The sequence below is a fragment of the Lasiodiplodia theobromae genome (assembly GCF_012971845.1).
Source record: "Lasiodiplodia theobromae strain AM2As chromosome Unknown scaffold_13, whole genome shotgun sequence".
Taxonomy (NCBI): Eukaryota; Fungi; Ascomycota; class Dothideomycetes; order Botryosphaeriales; family Botryosphaeriaceae; genus Lasiodiplodia; species Lasiodiplodia theobromae.
This window is the reverse complement of record NW_023336333.1, coordinates 987,515-1,004,758: the sequence shown is the minus strand read 5'-3', so window position 1 is coordinate 1,004,758 and position 17,244 is coordinate 987,515. Positions and strand designations below refer to the sequence as shown.

The window sequence follows — 17,244 nt, the reverse complement described above, 5'->3', positions numbered from 1 at the left end:
GCAGTTGGGTCTGCGAGCTCGGCGCGGGCGTCTGCACGGAGTGACTCTGCAGGCATTTAGTTAGCATTAGCGAGGAAAAAGAAAAGCATATGTGCCAAGCCGGGTCAGAGTCTCTTTAGGATTACCGACGGCTATGGCTCTGGCAAAAGGAGAATTGTCCTCGAATGAAAAGGCAAAACTGAACCCCGCTACATGCGGGTTAAGCCCAGAAAGACTCTTTGGGACCGTCTTTTTTTATCTTCCCTAGCCCGTCTTCGAACCTACGACCTCTTTTATACCCACAGAGGACGGGCGGTAACTTGGGCAGCCTTACTGTAAACCTTCGGGCTCTCATTTAACCAAGCACCACCTCTTCGAGCGGAACTAGCATACCAGATGGCTTACCTGACGGGCTTATATACTACAGTGGCATGCTCAAAATCCACCAATTCCTGCCAGTCACATCGGCAGCGTCAACGGCGGTCACCATGATCAGCGAAGCACGACTGCATGACCGCCTCACCACCGTTTATGCCACCGACTCCCCGCACGGCCTGCTCTGTGGCCATTCTACGCAACCAGAGCTTCCGCCGCGCGCCGTCACGGTTCTGGCGCGACTGCACCGCGCGTCTCGACCGTGTGCGCCTCGGTCACGCCCATCGCGCATAGCACTAGTGCTGGTAAGGCTGGTCATGAACTTGGGTAGGTTATCGCTCCACTTCGACGGCAATTCGCTGCTGCTCTTGGGCGACATCTGTATTGTGCGTAGAGCCGCTTGCGCAACGACCATTGCTCACATCATCGCTTGGACAACATCTCAGCTACCCTTTCTGGCGTGAGTCATCCGCTTTCTTGTACATGAGACAGGCTGAGCTCCGAGGTATGTGTACCTTCGGCTTCATTACAAGACTTCGTTGGATGGACAGTGGGTGCAAATGAATTGATGAAATGAACGTTTTGTCTACCAGTCCTTCATACTAATACATCAAGACTGCAATGGCGGTTATTTCTGGGAGAACAGTCTTCTTAATCGAATGCTCTCCATCCCACGCTGGGGATTCTCCTTGAACGCAGCTGGTCGTCCTTGCTATCTCATATTCGGGAGCTCGAAGGACCAATCCTACATATCCCGGGGTATCAGAAAGGTTACCTAATCGCTGCCCACAGGCGCTGCTCGTCAGGAAGTGGTGCTTCTGGAGGACGGGCCTATGGGAGAGGTTGGGGTTGCGCAGAGGCATCTGCGGTGTTTCTGGCGCTGGAGTCTGTCATTTGCGGCGCGAGCGAAAGTGAAAAGATAACTGCACGATAACAGTATCTTGTATACAATGGAAGAGCGCGGTATGAGTGCGTGGAGGCGTGGAGGCGCGTCGCGACATGCCGGTGAAGGGTACTTGCCCGATAAGCACGCTGACGAATGACACAATCCTGGGGTGGCTCTTGCCGCCTTTGGCCAGCCGACGCGACTCGCCGGGTTCTAATCGCGCAAAGCCTGACCTTATTATGACTTCTCCTCTCGAGCTGGACCTCTGCGTTGCCAGCCGGCGGAACAACCAAGCTCTCTAAAGTGAACGCGGGATCAGGAATGGCGCAACATAACCGAGATGCAACGATTCACGCATACGAAACTGGCAAAAGAGTGCGAAAGTGAAATGCGCGATTGAGCAACAGGCATGGCTCGAGCAAACTACAGGCGAGTTCTGCAGTCAAAAGTCAGTGTGAATTTGCCTTCCTTTGAAGCGATGCGATTTCAATAAGGCCATTACGAATGTCAGAACGATAGGATTATCAACAAAATAATTATCTATGGAACGTCAAACTACCCATCCTTCTGGCTCGTCTTAGCTTCACCATTGGTCGCCGTTGTAGATGGTACCATGTCCATCACAAAGCGCCTGGCTACTAGTCACCAGCACTGCGTAGAAGTGCGAGCCATTCGCTGGTGTCCCTCCTCTTGCCGGCTCATGCCGCTTTCCTCATTCCCTGCTTCTCTCTCGCCTGTGTGGTGTCTCCGATATGACTGTTCCTTGTGTGTAGTGTCATGTGTGTAGTATCTTGTGTGGAATCTCCGATATGATCCTGGGGACGGCATGGAGTTTTCTAAAACCTCTCCCACACGTCCCTCTTGACTTGGGCGGCGCTCGCCACCAACCGTCAGGGAAAAGTGTTTAAACTACATCCTGTTCCGCTCGGTAGCAGCCGTCCCAAGCGGCCTGTGGCCTGCCGTAGTCTAAACTCTATTGTCGTTCGTTGGGATTTGTTCCCTGCCCGAGGAAGCGGGTAGTGCAATGCTCCTCGCCCATGATCGGGGACGCTGGGGAGATTTGAAAAATATCTCCCTGCTAGACGCTGGCTTATTTCGGGCGGCGCTCGCCACCAATCGTCAGAGAAAGGGTTTTAAACCACGTTCTGTTCCGCTCGGTAGCAGCCGTCCCGATTCCAAGTATTTATGTAGTGTTCGAGATGTGCGTCACCGTTGAGCCTGGCGTACCGGGTGTGGTCCTCCTCGTTGGAGTGCGGTTCGTGCGTGTTCCTCGTGCGAGTGTCGTTCCGAAGGTGGTGGTGGCGGAGGAGGCCAGGTTGGTGAGGGAGCCGTTCTGGCATGCGGACGAAGACCTGGAAGACGTCAGTTTTTCCCGGGGAAGAGAAGACATACCAGATTGTGTTTTAAATGAATGTTAGAAGGACGTTGTCGTTGCGCACATGCGGGACAGTGGTTATCAGAGAGTGGAAACGATAGTGTAGAAGACAGGTGAGCTGGCGAACCGCGACCAGAATATCTACCACTCGGAATGCGCTAAGTAGCCGCATTGGCCACCCGGTCGCCAAAGGGAAAGCCGCAGTAAAGCCGGTGTCTGGCGCCGCGGTGTCCGCCAATTACACCTGATCAGTCCGGGCGATCCAATTGGGTGATGGCCTTGTAGCAAACACAAGCACCGCGACGCTTTGAGAAACCTCTCATGGCGTCAAGCCGGCGCAGGAATAACTGCCGATGGTGTCTTAGAGCCGTAATCAGTAAAAACATCCATGCTCATCAGAGCATTAGCTATCGTCAGCCTACACTTCAATCAAAACGGAGGTACAGCCTACAAAAAAAGAGAGAAAATATCACCATCTCCATATGTCACGCCATTCATCCAATGCACCTTGCAACTCGCTTACCAGAGGAGTTGAAGCGATTATCAGGACATGAATGTGTTATTTTAAAATTCACATTCAGATCTGGACAATCATTTCAGCTTCTCCGGGATGGACAATTCAGCACTATTTGAAGGACTGCGATCTTGGTGAACATCCAAACAGCTATTTCCACATTAAAGATGATTTTCCCGCATGTTGATGTTGATATGTGCTTCGAGGGCACAAATCAAAGAAGAGCTGTTTTATGTTTAAAATACTTATCATTGTACACACACACCGCAAGGCTCTAGAACACCAACGGCACACGATATCTTCTTCACTTCTTACTAATCAACACATAGGCGAAGAATTTTGCGATCCTTTTTTAGTTTGTGGCACAGACGTACTAGAGCAACGCTAGAGTCTGTAGAGTATATTTGACAAAAGCAAATGAAAGCTAATGCCTTACATATGCATGGCCTGATTTATAGCATACTCACTCTGTTAGGAGGAGACTGCATTTGTAATTCCCCGAATCTTCTCTGATAGTCTAAACCTTGTGTTTTCCACCCTCGAATATGCCTTGCATCACTACTTCCTGGTCTTTGCTTCACTAATTTTCAGCTGCTACTAGCATATGGCCACCGCGGCTTCACCGCAAATCTTACGCTTGGCTGTCCGGAATCTGAAACCGTGTTGTCAACATTATACTGTGGCTGCGGGAAGCTGTGATTTATCCCTCAGGGCATGATCAGGCCGCGTTTATCCTGGGGCCGGTCCCAAGCATCTGGATGACGGAAGTAGGCTTGAAGTAGTCATCGATTTGCGTCTGAGTGAGGCGCAGCCCGGGCGCATCAATCCCAGGCCAATTTTCCGGTCTGGAGCTAATCATGTCACCGTCAGAAAAGGCGCCATTGCCTAGCTCAATTGGCTTGCGCACGGCGAGACGCGCGCGCGGGACAGCGCGATGTGTTCAACAACGACGGGCAACTGACGGAGCAGCCACGGGAAACACATCTCGGAGGTAGTCTTGTTGTAGAGTTCCTGAGCCTTCGTCAAGTATGCCTGTGCGTGTGTTAGTGATATTTCCTTTCAGGTGAGAGGAGAGTATTACCTCTGAAGCCTCACTATGTTCGCTGTAGAGGCTCAGTGCTAGATTAGCCAACAGCTGAAGCCAGTGAGGAACCATTGTCAACTGTAGAAGGTCGACAAGAAGAAAGATGCCTTCGTCGCGGACCTCTGGTCCACAATCTTCAAGCAGCCGAACGGCTTCGACGTATTGCGCATTGCGGATCAGAGTGACCACGTTCATTGACATGCTTACGGTTGAGTGAAATTCATAAGCGACTCAGAAAGCTTTGGGTGAGCTGCGCAAGAAAAGTGGTGGGTCAAGTCAATGAAACGCGCTAGATTTGAGTAAAGCACTTGAGCTAACTTCGTTTGTCGATAAAGATTTGTCCTTCTTTAGAAGGCAGTCACCGATAAGCGAACAGCCAAAACCGAAAGTGATATACCGGGCGGAACTCCGCAGCTTTTCAAGCTAATCTTCAAGCTCTAGACTTGAAGATACTAAATTGCAAGCAGAGGGATCTTAGGCATCTCTCAACCGTTATTCACCACATCAAATGAGTCAATGGTACGCTTTCATGTCAGCAAGGTGAATTTTCATATTGACTGTGATAAGAAAAACACTGGGAAGATTATCTCCTTTACTGAAGCACGTAGCCTTCACGCCCTATGCTAGAAACACCACATCTTCAGCGATATAGCTTCTATTCGCAGCACACACAGTAGGAGTAAGGCTTGTTGTTCTCGCTTTTTCGATTCTGACAAAATACTATATTTGCAACAGGCGCTCAACGAGGGAGTTGATAGAGCCTATTCCTCCATAGAGGAGAAATTTAGCAACTTGATGGGACTCGGCTTGTAAAACGCAATATCGATTCGCTCTAATATACATGTAGGAATTTATTACCATAAGATCATTTCCCGTCTTTTCTCATGTAGTCATGACTGCTGGATAGGCCAATTCTGGAAGGCCAGAAACAACCTTCAGAAAATATCGCCAAGTCAGAGTGAGAACGCCGCTTCAGAAGGACGACCAATGAGAAACTTCTTCACGAATGACGTACAATTTAGTAGCAGGAGTTCCAATCGGGTTACAGATGATGCACACATAATGCCGAAAGCGGGTCATGTGAGACACACTTGGTACCAAAAATAATACCTTCAATCATACACTTCTGCTAATACTGCGTTAGAAGTTGGATCAAAGGAAATCTTTTCAGATTTACAAGTCTCCACAAGACATACGATGGACTTTAGCCTCAACAAGGAGGATGAGGGCATAGACCTGTACCTTCCCATCCTGTAGGCATTATTAGTGTAAAGAGTTGTGCAATAGTTTTGCCACACCAAATTTTACCTCGGTAATCAGTCCAAGCGCACATACCTCTTGATGTCGGACAAGATGCATGAGAGGCTGCCACGCAGCATGCGGGGCATCCCCAGCGTGTCCGACGCGCCACAGGCGCCAATATCCAATGTCAAACCGACGTTAAACCCCAACGTTGTCAGACACAAAATACTGTTACAGCTTGGCTCGGAAGTATCTCTCCGAGCATTTGGAGTGGTGGATGCTCGTCAGATGCACCAATCTTCGATCCGCGCTGTTGGGGTGAAGTGAGATATGCCCGAAGTGCAGCATTCTTCCCTGCAGTGAGATTGAATGATGACGTGGATGGAATGCTGTTGTAGCATTTGGCACGCGTTTGTACACCATTCCATACCTTGCTCAAATTCTGGGAGCGGTGTTTACGAAAGAGGACATAGAGCAGAGAAGTGAAGCTCGCGTTCCGCAGATTTGCAGAGTTATGGAGTCATTAACTTGGTATCGTAACAAAAGACGGTGATTTGATGCGTTCAATCGAACGTAAATGTACCATTTTAATATTAACAAAGGCGTCTCGACGAAACTTCGACTAATCCATATTTGTTACATTACTCGGCGAGCTGGCGTCGTGAACGCTCACGAAATTTCATCTAAGTACGGTCACAATTCCTTTTACTCTTAAAGAGCCTGCATGGCTACGTTGTGACACGCCTAAGATCCAGGTTCTTGCACCGAGCGACTTTCATTTTGTGCCATCGTTTGAAGACAATTTCAATATTGTGCACTTCCAGCCTCCACTCAATCATGCCCTTGTTCCGCTTGTAGTCTAGGCGATCGCGAAGACCCTGCATACGGCGTACAAGATCGGGCCTGGCCCGTTCCGTGGTATCGCCGCAACCAAGAATCGAAATCTGGTTTTCCTTATGCAAGCACGGCCGGTGATGCCTCCTAGTGCACACAGTGTGGTTACAGAGCAACATGATAGGTATGGGTTAATTCTGGACGAGCGATCCATGCAAATATCAGAACACCCGAGCCCAGCGCTCAGGTGCAATGCCGGTTCCCGACCATGAAAACCTTGAACTAGGGTCTTCATGGTGCTACAAACGGAAAAATATTTTTTTTGGGAAACGGGACTTGATTGACTAATCCGCAAACGGGAAATGGCCGTCGGTTGGGCTATGTTTCTCTCTCAAGTCGTACAACAGTATTGCGAAGACCAGAGCAGGTGACTCATTTGACGCAATGGTGAATTTGCAGCGTCGTAGCCGCTCAACATCTACGTCTTTGTAACTCTACAGATGCCAAGTAGCGCTGAAGTCATAGAATGCGGAATATCAACAGCTCCTTGCAGGCGAAAATGAGCGTTGTCTCCACAGTGCAGTCCTTGTCAATGTATGCAAGTTTCATCGAGGTAGCAGCTGGATGATAGCATCTGACGTATGTAATTGGGACCTCTCTCTGACTTCGGAATGAAGTTCGAAGCGCAAAGCAAGATATAAAGCCTCACGGCCGTCTCAGAGCATCGATACAAGTTCATCTTTGCAACATTATGGACGAGAACAACGACACACACAATGCTATCAGCGCCTACTTCATCGGCCCTCGAGCCGAAAACCTCGACAACTTCCATGGGAATGTCACGAAGATACTCCAGCAGCTCAAGAAGGCGAGAATCCGGTATGCGGACAGCAATGGCGACACAGTATGTTCGTCTCTGAATTTGTTAACTTGTCATGCTGATTTTACAGGACTACATCACTGCTGGAAACAAAGAGTCCGAACAGTACAAGCGCATCACTGACAGGTTCGAGAAAGCCGTGCACAACACGGCCAATCTGCTTGGCAAGCACTCGATACCGTTTTGGTCCCCACGCTACCAGGCGCACATGGGGACCGATTTGACCATGCCGTCGTTGCTAGGATACTTCATGGCCTCCATCTACAACAGCAACAATGTTGCCATCGAGTCTGTCTTCCAGAGTCTCTGCTCGTGCCTATTCTATACTAACAGCGGTCTAGGGCATCCCCGCTCACTACTGTAGCTGAGATCGAAGTTGGCGAGCAACTTTGCACCATGTTCGGCTACAACAATGACGAGAAGAAAGAAGGTGAGCCTTTAGGATGGGGCCATATCACATGCGACGGCACTGTGGCGAATCTTGAGAGTATTTGGGTTGGTAGGTTTTATCTCAACAGATCGCTCCAATCATATCTGCTTACATTGCCAGCGCTCAGCACGCAACCTCAAGTTCTACCCTCTCTCGCTCAAGTGGGCAATGGAGGAAGGGAATCCTCTTGCCTTCGTTCCCAAGAACTTTACCGTGAGAACCTGCCAGAATGAACTGAAAGAATTCCGCGAACTGTCGCTTTGGGAGCTGCTCAACCTCAAGCCGAAGACGATTCTCGATATCCCCGAGCAGCTTCATGTGAAACACCAGATCACGCCATCATTTCTGCAGGGGGCACTGAATGATTTCAACATTCAGACGCGTGGTAAGGACGCACTAGAGCAGCACTTCGGCATTGACAGTGAGAGTTGTGCTCCGACCATAATGGTGTCCTCGACGCGCCACTACTCCTGGCCCAAAGGAGGAGGTATGTAGCTTCTCTCCCGCCTCATTTATCACATTTACAGAGCTAATATGTCGCAGCGGTCGCGGGAATCGGTTCAAAAAACATTGTCGGCATCAAGGTTGACAAGGCTGCACGTGTGGACCTCAGCGATCTCGAGGACAGGCTCAATCAGCAGCTTGAGGCCAAGCGCCCTGTCTACGCCGTCGTTGCAATCATCGGCTCAACTGAAGAGGGCGCCGTGGATCCGCTCCAGAAGATCCTTCAGCTACGCCAAAAGTTCCAGACCAAGGGTCTGTCATTCCTCGTACACGCCGATGCTGCTTGGGGTGGCTACTTTGCAACGATGCTGTGCAAGGGCAAGGAGTTCAAGCCAGCGGATACCCAACCCTCGAAGAAGCCAAAGGCCCCCAGCAGTGATGATGAAATAGTGACCATCCAGGAGATCGAGGTCGGTGAGGAAACAGATCTGGATGAACTGGACTTCGAATCTGCTTCTGAGTACGTCGATAGCGACGTAGACGAGCTGCTAGACACCCGAGCGGGCCGTGAGCCCGACGATGATGGCTTCGTACCTGGTCTCAGCCTGCGAGTCGAAACACAGCGCGACTTGGCTGCGCTGCGCTACTGTGATTCCATCACCGTCGACCCACACAAAGCTGGATACATCCCGTACCCAGCCGGGGCACTCGCTTATCGTGATGGGAGGTTGCGGTTTTTGGTTACTTGGACAAGTCCATATCTCTCCCGTGGATCAGTCACCAGCATTGGAATATACGGTGTTGAGGGAAGGTACGTAATCTCTACTCTCTTGATAAAGAGCTATGTTAACATAACCACAGCAAGCCTGGAGCATCTGCCGTGTCAACCTGGCTATCCAATAAGTGTATCGGTCTTCATGACCAGGGGTACGGAGCTCTTCTGGCCGAAGCATGCTTCACATCTTCTATGGTAAACCCATCTTCGCGACGTTACTTCGTCAATTCACATTTGCTGATTGTATCACCAGTTCTCAGCACTATGGGCAGCCGTGGATGTCGGCAGAAGCAGTTTCATGTGTGTCCCGTTCAATGAATTTCCGTCGGAGACGACTGCAGGAGTGAACCCTCAATTTGAGAAAACCATTATCCGCAAACAGATTCTCGACAAGACAGACTCCAAGGAATTCGTCAAGAACCCAGAACTAATGAAACTGCTCCGCGCACTCGGATCTGATTTGAATATCAACGCTTTCGCACTGAATTGGAAGTACGAAGATGGCACAGCCAACACGGATGTCGAAGAGGCAAACTACCTGATGACTCGGGTAGTCAGGAGGCTTTCAATCGAGGACCCCAATGACAAGCCCACCAAGATCAACTTCTATTTGACTTCGACGCAGTTTGAACATGAGTTGTATGGGGACTGTGCAAAACATTTCAAGGAACGGCTTCAATTGGACTCGACTACAAATGCAAGCCTGATGGTTTTGCGAAATGTCGTCATGAGCCCCTTTGCCACAGTCAAGGGCACGCTCAGCAAGGCAGAAGCAGCCTTCTGTGAAGTCGTAGAGGATGAAGTCAAGGTAAGATCCGGCAGTTTGTAATGCCACTGGGGATACTCTGAAGGTCTAACCGTGTTGCAGAAATGTAGAGAAAGGAACAGCGATGTTCCAGACTACCATTCCTTCCTCATACATGGGCAGCAGTCGATCTGCCTGTCCTACCGCACCATGTTCCACATCGGCAGTCATCGGCGCCAAGTCATTCTCGCTGTCGACCTCGACGCTGACGGACTTGAAGGCTATCGTACCGCGAAGGGGAAAACTGAAGACTTTCTTGTTCTCAAGTCTGCTGAGAAAATCCCCCTCACCACCCTTCTCGAAAGGGCCAAAGACAGCAAGCCAACGTTTCTGGGCAACCTCACGACCAAATCCAAGTAAGAACCCTCCATCCCGCGCGTACACCGCTGCTACTCTCTAACCTAGTTGTTTCCACAGCGGCATCCTGCAATCAAACATCACAGTCACCATCACATCCGTCATCATCAACCGCCCCCTCGACGCGCGCGCCCACGATGACGGTTATCCATCCGGCCGCATGCCCTTCTATCTCTACGCCAACAACAGCGACGAGCTGCACATCGACCACCTCTTCACGCGATGCGAGAACATCGCGCTCAGCGCCGGCAGCGTCGGGCTAAACGGCGGCATCGACGTGCGCGGCTTCCTCAAGCCCGACGCCAACAGCGAGGCTAGCAACAACACAAACAACGCTGCCGCTCTCATCGCCACATTTGAAGAGAAACACGAGGCCGCGATGCAGCCGTTTCCGGCGACGAACGCGGCGCTGCTGAAAGACCCGGATTTCTTTTTCCGGTCCGGAGCGAAGTTTGCGGTCAAGCTCTGGCGCGATCCGCGGAAGAGTGACGTAAGGACGCGGGGGCTTCTAGAGCAATTGGAGAAGGAGAGCGACAAGTTGCTGCTAGGCCAGGGTACGTTGACACTTGGCGATGATGTTGTGGCGGATGTGGAGAAGCTGAATCGCGATCCTTCGGCCGTGCCGAAGGAGGTCACGGTTGCGCGGTGGCGGGACAGGTTTAGGAAGATTGGGAAGGACAAGAAGATCAAGGAGAAGAAGGAGAAGAAGTAAGGAGGTTGGGAGAGATGTTGAGAATTTTTCCGGTCGCTCGCTACTGCATACGCAGTGTTTTCGATCAGGGTTGATCGAGTGGAGTATTAGTTTACATTTTCGGTACTCAATATCAAAGCCCGCTGTCCACAATGTTATCCCACTATTGTAGAACTCGTGTCTTAAATCCATGCACCTGTTTGGAACTTCTCCTCACCAGGTCTTCAGGCATTCAAAACGTACTCGTCAACCCCATCATTCCCACTCACGGTGATTCTATTTATTCCGATCCACTGCCGCTAGCTGTGCGAGCCTTCCTTATAGGCTATTTTGCTTGATTAAATGTTATAGATTATTCATGCAGGGGACTCGCACATGGATTAAAATAAAAGACATATTAAAAAGAAAGCCGCCTAAATATTCATTCAGCAGGTAGAAAGGGCACAGAAATAATTCTGTGCGGTGCACATTCATTTATCTAGACCTTTACAGCTCAAAACATTTTCTTTCCTCAAAAGTGTTGCAGTTTTGCAACGAAAATCACGAACAAAAATGAATGCACTATTGAAATTAAGATAAGCTACAGAGAGCAAGTATAGCATGTGCATACTAAACAAAAGGCATCAGTAAGTATGGAATTTGTTGGGAGGCACTGTATGCAAGGCATTACTCGTCGCGCTGTAGATGTGTTCTAGATCCTGAGGCAAGCAGGGAGAATACGGCAAGCACGTACGATACCGGTCGGATAAGCTAGCCCCAAACAAGACCGTTTCGGACCAAGGTCCGGACAGGTACCGAAGTAAAATTTCTCCTTTGAGCCTATTGTTTCGGCAGTTCGCCCCGAAGAGGAGGAGCAAAAGAGATGGGATCTGCGGGCGAGGCCGCGCTAGGGTCACTAGCGCCGGCCCGCGCGGGCCGTGGCGGCGGCGGGATCTCCTGCTTAGCGCCGCCACAGCGCAACTCTGAACCAACCGCACCTCATATTCGTCGTACTCGTTCCTGAACTGCGTCCCCACCCCCCACAATTCACATCCACCCGCACACAAGCCTGCTGCGGCTCCGCTCACGCATGGGGCAAGCGCGCCACATCCGCCAGCCTTGTTTCTCATGTAAGGACCCGGGCTGCCGGGACAAGATGAGGCGCGGCACAATGACTCGGCCGAGCCAATCGAGGCTTCGGAAAGGCTCGGGTTTCGCAATACGAGGCGCGGCTGATGACAACGAAGGTACCGACAGTATGGTTACGGCACATGTGGGGAGTAAGAAATTTTCATTTCGAGTGACAGCGCAGAATGGAAGTGTGGTGGCACGATGCTTCCACGATGGGAAACGATCGCGAGGAGCGGATTTGCGAACCACACGCCTGTTTTCTTCGTGTAACAGGCTTTCTTCGACTATTGCTCATTTCACAGAGGAAAAAACAACATGGCAAAAAAGTCAAACCTTATAGATCGCAATCCCGTCAAAACAATAAAGCTTCTTTGTATGTCCTGCTTATCCTCCCTGCACGTAAACAAATAACTCAAACAGCAATATAGTGAAAAACTAAAGCATCTACAAAGCCAAAAACACATGCATCTAATTATAGTTTTCCCATCCGCTGCCGATCAGCGACTCCTGCATCCCACCATCCCACCAACCACATCCTCTATCGCGCCGATCCCCCAGCCCAACCAAGCCCAACCGACCGACCCATCATCATCACCACCATCAAGCCTCCACGCTCTGCGCCCTCACCATCCTCGCATACACGCCCCCCTCCCTCGCCAACAACTCCGCATGCCGCCCCCTCTCCACGACCCTGCCCCCCTCCAGCACGAAAATCACGTCCGCGCCCCTCACCGTGCTCAGCCTGTGCGCCACCGCAATCGTCGTGCGGTCCCTCGCCGCCGCCGCCAGCGCATCCTGCACGACGCGCTCGGCCGCGCTGTCCAGCGCCGACGTCGCCTCGTCGAGCAACAACACGGCCGGTTTGCGGAGTAGCGCGCGCGCGATGGCGACGCGCTGGCGCTGGCCGCCCGACAGCGCCGCGCCGCCGAGCCCGCCGACGAAGGTGTTGAGGCCGTCGGGCAGGGAGGCGATGACATCGGCTAGCGCGGCTTGGCGGCAGGCGGCCATGATGGCGTCGTCGGTGATGGAGGTAGCGTCCGGCAGGCCGAGCGTCAGGTTGTCCCGGACGGTGCCGGAGAGGAGCGGCGTGTCTTGCCCGACCAGCGCGATCTGCGTGCGCAGGGAGGAGACGCTGAGGGTGCGGAGGTCGTGGCCGTCGAGGAGGATGGTGCCGGGGTTGGGGGAGGAGGAGGAGGAGGGAGTGGGGTCGTAGAAGCGCTCGAGGAGGGCGAGGACGGTGCTCTTGCCGCTGCCGCTGGGGCCGACGAGGGCGGCGAATTGGCCGGGTTCGACGCGCAGGCTGACGTCGGTGAGGGAGGGCTTGTCTGGGCGCGTTAGGTAGCTGTAGGAGACGTTGCGGAGCTCAACCTCGCCGCGGACGGGGGTGGGGAGGTCTATCCCGCTGCCGTCATCGACGTCGATGTGCGGCTTGATGGCTGCGATGGCTTCGAATTCTCGAGCCGCGCCGCGTGCCTTGGAAGTGTCGGCGGCGGCGGAGAGGGCGCTGCCGGCGGACTGGGCGCCGAAGATGACGGTCGAGTAGCAGATGAAGAACTGCAGCATCGAGTACTCGCCGCGCGCCATCAGGCGGCCGCCGTACCAGAAGCACAGCGCGAACGAGCAGTACACGAGCGCCTGCGACAGCGCGAAGAACACGGTCGCCTTGCACGTCGAGATGGCATTCGTACGCGCTTGCGCGGTCAGCGTGACCGTGTAACGACGCAGTACCGTGGACTCCAGGGTCAGGGCCGCGACGACGCGGATGCACTTGCATGCCTCGCCGGCATACGTCGTCGCGGCGGCGTATGCCGCAGCCGTGCGGGCCTCGTTCTTCCGGAGAAATGACAGACGGAGGTGGCCTGCAGCAAGCAGCAGCGGGGCGGTTGCGGTGCACACGAGACCGAGCTTCCAGCCAATGGCGATGGCGACAATCAAACCGGAGATGATGGTTGACGCGCCCACCAGCAGCATGCCAAGGGAGCCGCCGCTGAGACCATCAAGGTCAGCGGCCCGCCCGGTTAGCATGGTACTCAGCGCGCCGGCAGAGTGCGCGGGGATGTCGAAGAAGGACATGTCTTGCCTCAGCACGTGCTTGAATATGGTTGTACGTGCTCGGCGCACCATGCTCTCCGAGCAGATGGCTAGTGCGACGCCTTGAACGCTTTGCAAAAATGCGCCAACGAAGGCAAGCATAAGCATCATCCCGGCCCAGAAGTTTACATCGTGCCGTAGCCGCGCGTAGTTGTACGCGTTCTTGCCGAACGCAGCAATGCACTGTCATGGTTTGCGGTCAGTCTATACAGCCAACACTTCCTAATTGCGTGTCTGCTACTCACCGCTGACAAGACGACTGACTGGGCGGTGGCCAGACAGCCGCACAGGATGGAGAAAACAATGCTGACCAATAGCCACGGGCGATCGTGGGTGCGCAGGCCGGAGATGAAGCCTTTTGCATCTCCGCGTGCCGCAGTGGGGTCCGCCTTGCCATCATCCTGGGCAGCAGGCAGCTCACTCTCGGCGAGAATATCCTGCTTCTCATCGACGCTGGCAGGCAGTGACTCACGTGCCTCATCGACGGCGACTCCGGCGTTACTCTCAGCTACGCCATCGACGGCCAAGCTCTGCGCTTCGAGCAGGTGGAAAAAGGCGCCTCGCTTCTCGACGAGCTCACTGTACGACCCCTGTTCCACGATCTGACCTTTGCCCATGACGGCAATACAGTCGGCATCTTTGATGGTCGACAGTCGATGGGCGATGACCAGGTTGGTGCGGCCCTGCATGGCTGTCCGCAAGGCGGCCTGGACTGCGCGCTCGGCGACGGGATCCAGCGCAGATGTGGCTTCATCGAGCAGGAGGATCCGAGGATCTGCCACGATTGCCCGAGCGATGCAGATGCGCTGTTTCTGACCGCCTGCAGAGGATCGCGAGAAATGCGAGTCAGCAAGAGGAGGTAAGGATAAGCAACGTGGCGTCCGTCACGCTCACGTCAATGGGGCAGCTGAAGCGCAATTGTGGCTGGCAGAAAAACGCCACCCGGACGGAGACGTTATATCCGGGCGTTTGTTGTGCACTGCTTGTGTGCTACCACTTGCACATCCGCACAGCCGAACGTTTCATCAAGATTCCCCACGGGCATTTTCGGGCAGGCAACGGGCGGATGGAGCCGGCGACCAGGCTCCACTGCAAAAGGAAATGAAAGAAAAGTAAAAAAACAAGCCACATACCTGACAGCAGGGCGCCGCGCTCGCCCACACGTGTATCGTATCCCTGCGGCAGCGTCTCCACAAAAGCGTGCGCGTTGGCCGTCTCGGCCGCCCGCTGCACCATCTCGCGCTTGGCCGCCTCCGACGCATTCTCCCAGGCTGAGCCGACGAGCCCGTGGGCGATGTTCTCGAACACCGACGCGTCGAACAGCAGCGCCTCCTGCCCCACCAGTGCCATCTGCCGCCGCAGCCAGCCTACATCAAGGCTGCTCAGGTCCTGCCCATCGAGCGAGATGCTCCCAGAAACAGGATCGTAGAAGCGCTCCAGCAAGCCGACAAGCGTGCTCTTGCCCGAGCCCGACGGGCCCACCACGGCCGTCGTCTTGCCGGCGGCTACGTTGAGCGAAAAGTCGGCGAGGACGGGGACGTCGGGCCGGCTGGGATAGTGGAAGTGGACGTGTTCGAACTCGATGTGGCCGTTGACGACGCGCTGCTCCGGTAGTAGTGCATCGTCCTCGGCGCTGCGGAGGCGGCCGCTACTGCCGCCACTGCCGCCGCCTTGCTCGTGCGGCGTGTTGTGAGCTGTTGTTGGTGGGGAGGGCCCCACCGCTGTGTGGATCCGAGCGGCTGCGCTCATTCCATCAGCGACGGCCCGCGCTTCTGGGCCCATGAGACCCAGCGATACGGTACCCAATAGGATGGCTGGTCAGCCTGTTAGCTACGAGGCGGGCTGAAAGCAGGGGGATCCCTGTATTCATCCAGGGGGGGATTGCTGGATTGGGGAAGAGAACTTTACCAAGCAACACAATTAGCACATCCGCAAGTGACAGGGCGCCCGTCACCAGGAACCGCGAGCCCTGCCAAAAGGCGAGCGCGTACGCCAGCAACATCACGCCGGTGACTGCCGCCATCATGGTCGCGCCGGCCACCTTGCCCAGCACGCCCGGTCGCCGCGCGTCAAGAAGCCGCGACGCGTACTTGGCCGCGAGAGCATCTTGCGCGCAGTTGGCAGCGGCGCTGCGGACGTCGGCGATAGCCTCGGATGCGACGGTGGCTGCCTCGGCTTCGGCGGCAGCGCTCTGCCCCGTATACTTGACGATGGCGTTGGAGAAGAGCCCCACGATCAGCACGAAGGCGACCAGCGTCGAGCTGAGCACCAAGGCCAGTCGCCAGGAAAAGACGAAGCCGACGACGAAGGCGGTAATGACGGTCGAGATGGCGCTGATGGCCCGCCCCAGCTTCGAGCTGAGTGCGACCCGTACGAGCTCTGCGTCGCTGCTGAGCCGCAGGGATACTTCGCCTTGGGCGTTCGGCTTGTCCGAAAGCGCAGCTACGCCTTGGTGGAGGACTGCAGCGAGGTAACGCGTTCTGGCGACCAAGGTGCGGGTGTTAGTCCAGTTCTGTCCCGCGTATTCCGTATTCGACTCACCGGACTTTGCAAGTGATCCGCTCTCCAGCAAGAGTCAGTCCGACTGTAGTTACGTACACCGTGACGAATTCGGCAATAGCTAAGTACACAAAGTACAGGGTGAATTCGTTCAGCCTACTGCTATAGCCGCCGGAACTGCCCGGGGAGGTCGTGATGGTCTGGAACTCCCCAGTCATTTTGCCGAAGACGATCGTCTTCACCTCCCTGTTAGCAATCTGTTTCGACAATCTCGGTGATGGGAGATCGGACGAAAGGGAGAACAGGGGGCAGGGGTGTGGGGTTAACTCAGTGTAATTTTACGCACCATGAGCGGCATCAGAGCACCCCCAATCGTCGCTGACACGAGCGAGACGCAGACGACCAGCACGTCTGCCCCACTTGCCGCATCGTAGATCTATTTTCAGATTGTACCAGGCACATCAGCTGTCTTGTTTGCCGAAAGGGAAATCTGAACCGATGCGGCACGAAACGGGAAGTGACTTACGAGTCTCAATGGGCTTCCACTCGTGCTCTCGGCCTTACTCGAATCCGTCTCGTCGGTTTTCGATATGGGATTTTCACTGCCCGGATCTGCCTCCGGGCTGCTCCCCTTCTCAACACTGTCATTGGACATGTGCGCAGTATAGCCGCACGGCTGATGTAGCTGAGGCCGGGATGGACGAAGATTGCAGGACGAGGTCTCTCTGCCAGATAGAGAGGTGCCGTGCAAGGGAGCTCCGGGGTGCGATCGGGAAGATGCGAACGACTGTGACTGTATGTGTGAAGGTTGTGTGTGTGGAGACGCAAGTCAAGCCGTCGTAAAAATAAAGAAACGACGTTCGGCTTGAGGAA

The 17,244-nt window shown here is 53.9% G+C and overlaps 3 protein-coding genes across 3 annotated transcripts; 1 reads left to right on the top strand and 2 right to left on the bottom strand.

Moving 5' to 3' along the window:
- Window positions 1-3,847: 3,847 nt before the first annotated feature.
- Window positions 3,848-4,408, bottom strand: LTHEOB_5065 (Unconventional myosin-XVIIIa-like PROTEIN; the record flags this gene model as incomplete). Its single annotated transcript, XM_035514169.1, has 3 exons — window positions 3,848-3,980; window positions 4,037-4,161; window positions 4,211-4,408. 3 exons carry the CDS (start codon window positions 4,406-4,408, stop codon window positions 3,848-3,850), a joined length of 456 nt encoding a protein of 151 aa, XP_035374507.1.
- Window positions 4,409-7,040: 2,632 nt separating this feature from the next.
- On the top strand, window positions 7,041-10,692 carry LTHEOB_5064 (Pyridoxal-dependent decarboxylase domain protein; the record flags this gene model as incomplete). The annotated part of the gene is made up of 9 exons (XM_035514168.1): window positions 7,041-7,193; window positions 7,240-7,457; window positions 7,511-7,668; window positions 7,727-8,086; window positions 8,143-8,854; window positions 8,905-9,013; window positions 9,072-9,626; window positions 9,687-9,979; window positions 10,029-10,692. 9 exons carry the CDS (start codon window positions 7,041-7,043, stop codon window positions 10,690-10,692), a joined length of 3,222 nt encoding a protein of 1,073 aa, XP_035374506.1.
- A 1,689-nt stretch (window positions 10,693-12,381) lies between these two features.
- LTHEOB_5063 (ABC transporter protein) lies at window positions 12,382-17,026 on the bottom strand (the record flags this gene model as incomplete). The annotated part of the gene is made up of 7 exons (XM_035514167.1): window positions 12,382-14,055; window positions 14,118-14,692; window positions 15,006-15,686; window positions 15,781-16,352; window positions 16,414-16,607; window positions 16,718-16,807; window positions 16,898-17,026. The coding sequence occupies 7 exons, from the start codon at window positions 17,024-17,026 to the stop codon at window positions 12,382-12,384; spliced, it is 3,915 nt and encodes a 1,304-aa protein (XP_035374505.1).
- Window positions 17,027-17,244: the final 218 nt, after the last annotated feature.